Here is a 9,178-nt window from a genome sequence, read left to right as displayed (position 1 = left end):
AAAAAATCTGAAATCTAAAACACTTCTGGTCTGAGCATTTCAGATAAGGGACAGATAAACAATCTATATATTCCAGACTCAGTGTGGCAGAAACCAGGACATGTGCAGCAGAGAAGTTTCAAAGAAAGCCTGCTTGCTCTAGCAAAAGGACCAGGAAAGGGGTAGTCTGCCAAGAAAGAAAACTTTCAGACAATAATCACTTGAATCCAGTTAAATGCCACAGAACAAAACTATGGCCCCTGCCCCCTACCCCATTGCCAGCAAAGCCCAAGTGGGGAGCCGAGACTTCCAGGCCAAATGGGGGGCTAAACTTCAGCCCCACTCTGTGGTAATAAGGCTCCCTTGTTCGCCCCTGTTGGGGGTGTCAGAAGAAACCTAATCAGAACTTTTACCCCCATCCATTGGTAATAAGCTCCCCTCCCCTCATCATTGGTGGTGAAGATCACAGGCGGAGCAGTAAGCAGGCATCTCTGCCCCTCCAGCCAGGGTGGTATCAGCAGAGATCTGGTGAACAGAAGAATGAAGTGGGAGAAACACTCTACCCAACTTCAAGACTTACTGTACAGCACCAGTAATCAAGACCATAATATTGGGCCAGGCGCGATGGCTCATGCCTGTAATCCCAGCATTTTGGGAGGCCAAGACAGGCGGATTGCTTGAGCCCCGGAGTTTCAGACCAGCCTAGGCAACACAGTGAGACCATCATCTTTACAAATAATCATAATAAAAATATTAGCCAGGTTTGTGGTGTGTGCCTGTGATCCCAGCTACTTGGAAAGCCAACTTGGGAGGATTACCTGAGCCTGGGGAGGTCGAGGCTGCAATGAGCCATGATTGTGCCACTGCACTCCAGCCTGGGTGACAAAGTGACACCTGTCTTTAAAAAAAAAAAAGACTGTGGTATTGGTGGAAGGATAGACACGTAGATGGAATATCTTCTTTACTCAGTCTACCTGTTCAAATGCAAATCTATTTGAGAAATACCCTCACAGGCACACCCAGAAACAATGTTTCACCAGCTATGTGGGCATCACTTAGCTCACTCAAGTTGACCACAAAATTAACCTTCCCAAGTCCAACCCTTGTCAACTTGGCACTTATACGCAACTCTTAAACCACCTTAATCTCCAAATAAAGACAATGGCAGGGTCATAATTCTGCCCAACATGATACGACTAAAAACGCACTAATCTCTTCCCCAGAAGAGGAAGTAAACTGCTTGAGTGGTGTTTACTCTTCTCCTGATACCCCATAACTTCATTACTATGATGTAAAATTAACAACAGCTAAATACTGATATAAAATCAATACATCTTACATCTCACGATAAGAGGAAAAGAGAGAACACAGATATTTGCTTAATATGTGTGTATATATATGCACAAGTGTGTTCATAAAAAATAAGGGAAAAGATGGTGATCGACAATGATAGTCCTTGTTTCTGGAACTGGTGAAGTGCTTGCATCTGGTATTTATAACTACTTATACTACAGAATATCTGTTCTATATTCCCTTTACCTTCAGCAAGCACCTCAGCTGGTCGTGGTTCTTTACCTGGTGGAGTGACCCAAATTTTCATTCCTGAAGAGTGTGGGCCATCTGTAGTTCTGCCTGGGTCGTGTTGTTGCAGTTTCCCATTGACCTTAATTATAGAGCGGGGTCATACTAAGAGATGCAGTCAAGCAGCAATCCCCAACGTTTTTAGCACCAGAGACCTGTTTTGTGGAAGACAGTTTTTCCACGGATGGGGTTGGGGATGGTTTGGGGATGAAACTGTTCCATCTCAGATCACCAGTCATCAGATTTGCAAGGAACACACAACCTTGATTCTTCTCACGCATAATTCACAATAGGGTTCACACTCCTCTGAGGATCTAATGGTGCTGCTGACATGACAGGAGGTGGAGGCTCACGTGGAAATACCCACTCACTTCCAGCTATGTGGCCCAGTTCCTAACAGGCCATGGACTGGTACCGGTCTATGGACCCCCCAGTACCATAGCTGGCTGATCACCCCAGGGAATGGTGCCATCTTGAGGGCTCAGTGTTGATCTCTGCTGCTGGCAGATTGGGCACTCAGCAGTGGCCGTAGCCAGGCTGGCCTTGGTGAGTGGAAGTCCACGTTGCTGAGCCCATGCACAACCTCCATTCCTGCCACCATAGCCACTTTGTTCATGAGCCTATTGGGCAATGTCAGGGATGGCTGGGGAAAGAGAATTTGAGACCAGCCCAGGCAATATAGTGAGACCTCATCTCTATGAAAAATAAACAAAAATTAGCTGGGCGTGGTGGTGCATGCCTGTGCTTCCAGCTACTTGAAAGCTGAGGTGAGAGGATCACTCGATCCCAGGAGGTTGAGACTGCTATGATCCGAGATCACGCCACTGCACTCCAGCCTGGGTGAAAGAGCCAGACTTTGTCTCAAAAGAAAAAAAGTAAAAAAAAAAAAAAAGAAATTTCACTGAGATAGAAGTCCCCTAAATTTTTGTCTGATTTATTTCCTACCCTCTGACATCCAAATGTCTTATCAATAAGTCTACACTGTGTTATTCTTGCTCACTGGGTCCAATCAGCATATTGTCTTCAGTGTAATAGACCACTGTGATATTTGATGCACAGAAGAGATGATTAAGATCCTTACAAACTAAATTATGACACAAGGCTAGAAACTTGATATTCCCTTGAGGTAGGACCATGAAGGTGTATTAGCTAAAAGCACCCTGCTTCTACTGGTTCTTATATACAGGTATGGAGAAAAAGAGATTTGTTCTACAAAAACTTACTTAGTTCCAGGAAGGCTTTTTTTTTGGTTGATTCTTTCAGATTTTCATTTTTTTTTCTTTCTCTTTTTTTTGGAGACGAGTCTCGCTCTTATCACCCAGGCTCGAGTGCAGTGGTGCAATCTTGAAGGACAGAGCAAGACTCCATTCAAAAAAAAAAAAAAAAGATGGGCACAGAAATCAACTATAACTTTCTTTTAAAAACACCAACTGTGAAGAGAAAGGAGGGAGTAGGGCAGCAGCTGAAGAGGAAATGAAGCATCAGGAGAGGGCTTTATTTATTTTTTCAAGAGAAGAGACAGCTGATAACTTCCCTTCCCCAAATTATGTGAGTTCTAGTTGGGAAATACATCTAGAAAATGGGTACGGTGGCTCACACCTATAACCCCAGCACTATGGGAGACCAAGGCGGGAGGATTGCTTGAGGCCAGGAAATCAAGGCCAGTCTGGGCAACATAGCAAGACCCTGTCTCTATTAAAAAAATTTTTTTTAATTTAAAATTTTAAAAATGGGGCCAGGCACATGGCTCATGTCTGTGATTTCATCACTTTAGGAGGCTGAAGCAGGAGGATCGCTTGAGCCCAGGAGTTTGAGACCAGCATGGGCAGAATAGTGAGAATTCATCTATACAAAAAATTTAAAAATTAGCCGGGCATAGAGGTGCACACCTGTAGTCCCAGCTACTCAGGAGACTGAGGCGGGAGAATCACTTGAGCTCAGGAGTGCAAGGCCGCAATGAGCCATGATTGTGCCACTGTACTCCAGCCAAGGTGATAGAGTAAGACCCTGTCTCATAAAAATAACTTTTAAAATGGGAACTCCTACTTTTTCTTACCCATGAGGTACATTTGAGACAATCTCTTTGAACCATGACATCTTTGACATTTCTCTAGAAGTTTCCCGTCTGAGCTCCATTTTTTTATGTGCAACATTTCATAGCATTGCTGATTCTTGGAAAGTTGAAACAGGCCAAGCGTTAGCAAACACAGTCCAATTTGTCCAAAACCAGAGTAAATTTTCTAAGTTCCCTACTGTGAAGCTCAAGAGTAAAGGAAGAAGGAAAGGAGGAGAGAAGAACCAAACATAGCTCTGGCCCCCAAAAGGGTGTCTGTTGGCAGGTCAGTTATAGATGATTTAGTCCAATCCACTCTTGCAGAAAAGTAAGACACAGTAAGGCTAAGTGACTTGCCCAAAGCCAGATAATACAGCCTTATTTCTCTAATTATTTGTGTCATTGAATTTTTTAAAAAGAAAGGAATCCTCCTACGAATCATTAAACATTATATATAACATTATATATATATATAAATTTTTTTTTTGAGACTGAGTCTCGCTCTGTCATACAGGCTGGGGTGCGGTGGTGCGATCTCGGCTCACTGCAAGCTCCGCCTCTCGGGTTCACGCCATTCTCCTGCCTCAGCCTCCTGAGTAGCTGGGACTACAGACGCCCACCAGCTAACTTGCCCAGCTAACTTTTTGTATTTTTAGTAGAGATGGGGTTTCACTGTGTTAGCCAGGGTGGTCTCAACCTCCTGACCTCGTGATCCGCCCGCCTCGGCCTCCCAAAGTGCTGGGATTACAGGCGTGAGCCACCGCGCCCAGCCTAAACATAATATTTTTATGTACTCTCAAAGTCAACTCAATACTTCAAAGGAAAATAATATTTAAATTCAGCATTAGGTCTTGAGAGAAACAACTTTCTTAGGGCAGAATCGATCCTCTATATTATCCAGACTAACATTGCTTTTGACATTTGGTGTTTCAGGCCACTGTTCCATTCCTTAGATAAGTCTGGGGCACACTGCCAGTTCCAAATGCTTTACACTTGGCCTCAAAGGTCCCTGGCAAGGCACTTTCATGCCCTGAGGACTTTCTACAGAATGGCTCTTGAGGGTGAAGAGATGAGCATTCCACTTACGTGCCTTAAAGCAGGCATTCCTTTAGACACAGGGTTTCCTGTGTTCTCACATCCTTGTACCCAGGATTAGGAAACTATTGCGCACGATCACATGTTCAGCTGTACAAGATCAATTTACAGGAGGAGATCATTGTAATTTAGAAAATGACAAAGGACAAATTAATCCAAAAATAATAATCTAGCTGGAAAAGTAACAATCTGACTTTTCTAAAAACAGCATCTGATTTTTCTGAACTGAATTCCCTCCAGACAGCCTTCATTCAAATAATTTATTTTATCATCCACTCAAGCTGAAAACTTCTTTCTTTCTTTTTTTTTTTTGGAGTGGGGTGTGGAGTCTTGCTCTGTCATCCAGGCTGGAGTGCAGTGGCGTGATCTCAGCTCACTGCAACCTCCACCTCCTGGATTCAAGTGATTCTCCTTCTTCAGCCTCTTGAGTAGCTAGGACTACAGGTGCGCACCACTACGCCTGGCTAATTTTTTGTATTTTTAGTAGAGACAGGGTTTCACCATGTTAGCCAGGCTGGTCTCGAACTCCTGACCTCAAGCAATCCACCTGCCTCGGCCTCCCAAAGTGCTGGGATTACAGGTGTGAGCCACTGCACCCGGCCAAGCTGAATACTTCTTCACTGCTGGCCAGGCACTGACTCTGCCACCCACCATCCTTTACAATACGCACTCATAAACAAAGTGCTTGAGACAGAAAAGAATGATTTGAGGTTGCTAAAAAAAAAAAAGAGGGAATGGCATTCAACTTCCTCCATTGTATGCACACACACACACACACACGAACACACACACACACGAACACACACATGCAATTCATTGATAGTAAGGTCACTGAATGCAATTCATTGATAGTAAGGTCCAAGAGTTCATGAATCAGCACACTGAGATCAAATCTACGGATGCTGGAACCAGGATCGTCCCTGCCATGCACATTTCCACTTTCTCCTGGCCATGACTTTTTCCAGGAATGTGTCTCAGTGCTCACTGCTGCCATCCAACGTCAGTGGGGCATTTCCTGCTGTTCTACCACTTTCTGTCTTCTAGATCACGTCCTAGGACACAGAGCCCTCCCAGTGGCTCTCAGACAGCTCCACTCTCCTCTACTCTCTGCTCCTCCCCACACCCCTCAGCACACGACCACCTCATTCCTTAGGAGAAGATCCTCCTCCACCACGGAGCCCTCCAGCTTCCCTGTTCTCCACCTCAGCGTACCTTGGCTGTGTCTCTCTCTTCTTCTCTTCAGAGCAAAGCTGCTTTACATTCCTTTCATACCTGTCTTCACTTGCCACATCACAGAGGAACTGGAAATGAGATTTAGGAAAATGAAGTTTTATCATAAAGAGAACAGAATGGGCTGGGCATGAAGGCTCATACCTGTAATCCCAACACTTTGGGAGGCCGAGGTGGGAGGACTGCTTGAGCCCAGGAGTCTGAAACCACCCTGGGCAACATAGCGAGACTCTGTTTCTACAAAAAATAAACTTAGCTGGGCTTTGTGGCATGCACCTATAGTCTTAGCTACTGAGGAGGTTGAGGTGGGAGGATCGCTTGAGCCAGGGAGGTGGAGGCTGCAGTGAATGAAGATTGCACCACTGCACTCCAGCCTGGGCGACAGAGTGAGACCTTGTCTCAGGAAAACAAAAAAAAAGAGAGATAACAGAATGCCCTGAAGTTTATCATGGATGGATTTTTTACCTACAGCCTAAGATTGAGAGAGAGGGATTCTGCCTATGTCGCCCAGGCTGGTCTCAAACCCCTGGGCTCAAACAACCCTCCCACCTCGGCCTCCCAAAGTGCTGGGATTACAGGCATGAGCCACCATACCCGGCCCTAGCCTAAGTTTTTCACTTGGGAGCACCTCCTCAATTATTTGCCTTTTCCATAATAATATTTACTCTCAATTACACAAGTAAGTTTTTTACCAAGATTTCCACCTCCACTTTCTAAAAAAGAAAAAACTAATCATTTAAATGTACTGACTTGTTTCTCTTCTTTCTCCATTTAATATCTTGCATTGACTACAGAGTCATAGAAATCTACCACTAGAAGAAACTTCGAGATCATCTGATTCAGTCTCCTTACTTTAGAGATGAGAAAATAGAACTCCAGGGAGCGGATGCGATTTGCCTAAGGTCCTCTGGAAGCAGAACTCAAGGCTCTGCATTTCAGGGTCTTTTCATGGCATCACGGTAGCTTTCCAGTTGTTTCTCACAGGACTTAACATCCCTTTGTGTTAGGAACTATACATAGCAAAACCCCTTCTGGGCATCATGTATCCCCTCTGCAGAGTCCTGCGGACCCCAGAGAAAAGTCTCCCCACAAATGATGGAAGGATTTTTCCCCTTGTGTTCCCCTCCTGGAAAGTCGCATCGACACCAAGATTACATGACTTCTCCAAGGTCACACTCCAAGTAACAACATGAAAACTGGAATCCAGGACTCTTGACTCAGGACTCTTATGTTCCCAACCAACCAACCAACCAACCTAGAGGCAGCTGGACAAGAGAAGGTGAGGAGCTAGGCATGGTAGTGCATACCTGTAGCCCGAGCTACTAAGGAGGCTGAGGTGGGAGGATCACTTGAGCCGAGGAGTTCATGGCCATAATACACTGTGATTGTTCGAGGCCATAATACACTGTGAGCCCAGGAGTTTGAGGCCGTAATACCTGCTAATAGCCACTGTACTCCAACCTAGGCAACATAGCAAGACCCTGTCTCTAAATAAATACATAAATAAAATGAAACATGGACAAAGCATTTTCAAAAAAGAAAAAAGAGGCCAGGCGCAGTGACTCACACCTGTAATCCTAGCATTTCCAGAGGCTGAGGCGGGAGGATGGCTTACACCCAGGAGTTCGAGACTAGCCTGGGTAACAGAGCAAGACCTCATCTCTACCAAAATAAAAAATATTATCTGGGTGTGGTGGTACATGCTTGTAGTCCCAGCTACTTAGGAGGCTGAGGCAGGAGGATGGCTTGAGCCCCAGGAGGCTGAGGCAGGAGGATGGCTTGAGCCCCAGGAGGTGGAGGCTACAGTGAGTTGTGATCACACCACTGCACTCCAGCCTGGGCAATAGAGTGAGATTCTGTCTTAAAAAAGGAAAAAGAAAAAAGAGAAAGAGAATGAAGGAAAGTTGTAGAAGAGGCCAGAAAACGCAGTGAGAGAGAGGTCTTTGGATGTTTGGAAGACAGATCCAAACAATCATTGACTTGACTGGCCGGGCGCAGTGGCTCAAGCCTGTAATCCCAGCACTTTGGGAGGCCGAGACGGGTGGATCACGAGGTCAGGAGATCGAGACCATCCTGGCTAATACTGTGAAACCCCGTCTCTACTAAAAAATACAAAAAACTAGCCAGGCGAGGTGGCAGGCGCCTGTAGTCCCAGCTACTCGGGAGGCTGAGGCAGGAGAATGGCATAAACCCGGGAGGCAGAGCTTGCAGTGAGCTGAGATCTGGCCACTGCACTCCAGCCCGGGCAATAGAGCGAGACTCCGTCTCAAAAAAAAAAAAAAAAAATCATTGACTTGACTATCTGGTTCCTTTCAGTTGTACGTGAACAAAACTGGAGAAGAAAAATTGGCAGAATATTTATCACAAACCTGCAGCTTATTTCCAAAAACTTTAGCTTAAAGTTACTCTTTGAGAACAAACATATCTGTTTATTAAACAAAAGATGAATCTGACCACAGGCTCAGATTGTTGTGCCAACAGAAATATTCTGCACAAATGATAAGACTATTTGTAGAGAACCAGAAATTGCCAATCATAGAGTTGACAGCTGAAAAGCCCTCCCTTCCAACTGTTTATTAACTTCACCTTAAAATGCCCTTACCTGTTTGATGCCAATAACTCACAAACTTTTCTATCTGGGCTAGCTCTGTTGCTATCCCATAGAAGAGCTGGCTGTCTTAAAAATTAGTAAGAAACCAGTCCTTGAGGCAGAAGTCCAACTAACGACCTTAAGAAGCAGGACAGGTCAAATGCAGCTATACCAAACTCTATAATGTGCTGCTTTCTTTATAGGAAAGTGATATGGTTTGGCTGTGTTCCCACCCAAATGTCATCTTGAATTGTAGCTCTCATAATCCCCACTTGTCGTGGGAGGGACCCGGTGGGAGGTAATTGAATCATGGGGGCGGGTCTTTCCCGTGCTGTTCTCATAATAGGAAATGAGTCTTACAAGATCTGATGGCTTGGCCGGGCGCGGTGGCTCAAGCCTGTAATCCCAGCACTTTGGGAGGCCGAGATGGGCGGATCATGAGGTCAGGAGATCGAGACCATCCTGGCTAATACGGTGAAACCCCATCTCTACTTAAAATACAAAAAACTAGCCGGGCGACGAGGCGGGCGCCTGTAGTCCCAGCTACTCGGGAGGCTGAGGCAGGAGAATGGCGTAAACCCAGGAGGCGGAGCTTGCAGTGAGCTGAGATCCGGCCACTGCACTCCAGCCTGGGTGGCAGAGCAAGACTC

General features: G+C 45.4%; 1 protein-coding gene across 3 annotated transcripts in view; it reads right to left on the bottom strand.

Moving 5' to 3' along the window:
* ATP6V0A4 (ATPase H+ transporting V0 subunit a4) overlaps positions 1–9,178 on the bottom strand; it is a 93,027-nt gene that overhangs the window by 73,406 nt on the left and 10,443 nt on the right. Inside the window, exons 2-3 of one of the 3 annotated variants that reach the window (XM_017880383.1) lie at positions 5,921–6,009; positions 1,555–1,642 (exon numbers count right to left, since the gene is read on the bottom strand). The exons of 1 other annotated variant lie outside the window; for it this stretch is intronic. In XM_017880383.1, the coding sequence (XP_017735872.1) occupies positions 1,555–1,579 (25 nt within the window). In that variant the 5' untranslated portion in view covers positions 1,580–1,642; positions 5,921–6,009. The remainder of the gene's footprint in view (positions 1–1,554; positions 1,643–5,920; positions 6,010–9,178) is intronic. One more of the 3 variants, XM_017880385.1, reaches the window with a different exon arrangement.

This window comes from Rhinopithecus bieti, unplaced genomic scaffold, assembly GCF_001698545.2.
Source record: "Rhinopithecus bieti isolate Rb0 unplaced genomic scaffold, ASM169854v2 scaffold_11401, whole genome shotgun sequence".
NCBI lineage: Eukaryota > Metazoa > Chordata > Mammalia > Primates > Cercopithecidae > Rhinopithecus > Rhinopithecus bieti.
The sequence above is the reverse complement of the archived record's forward strand: the minus strand, read 5'-3'. Positions and strand labels throughout refer to the sequence as shown.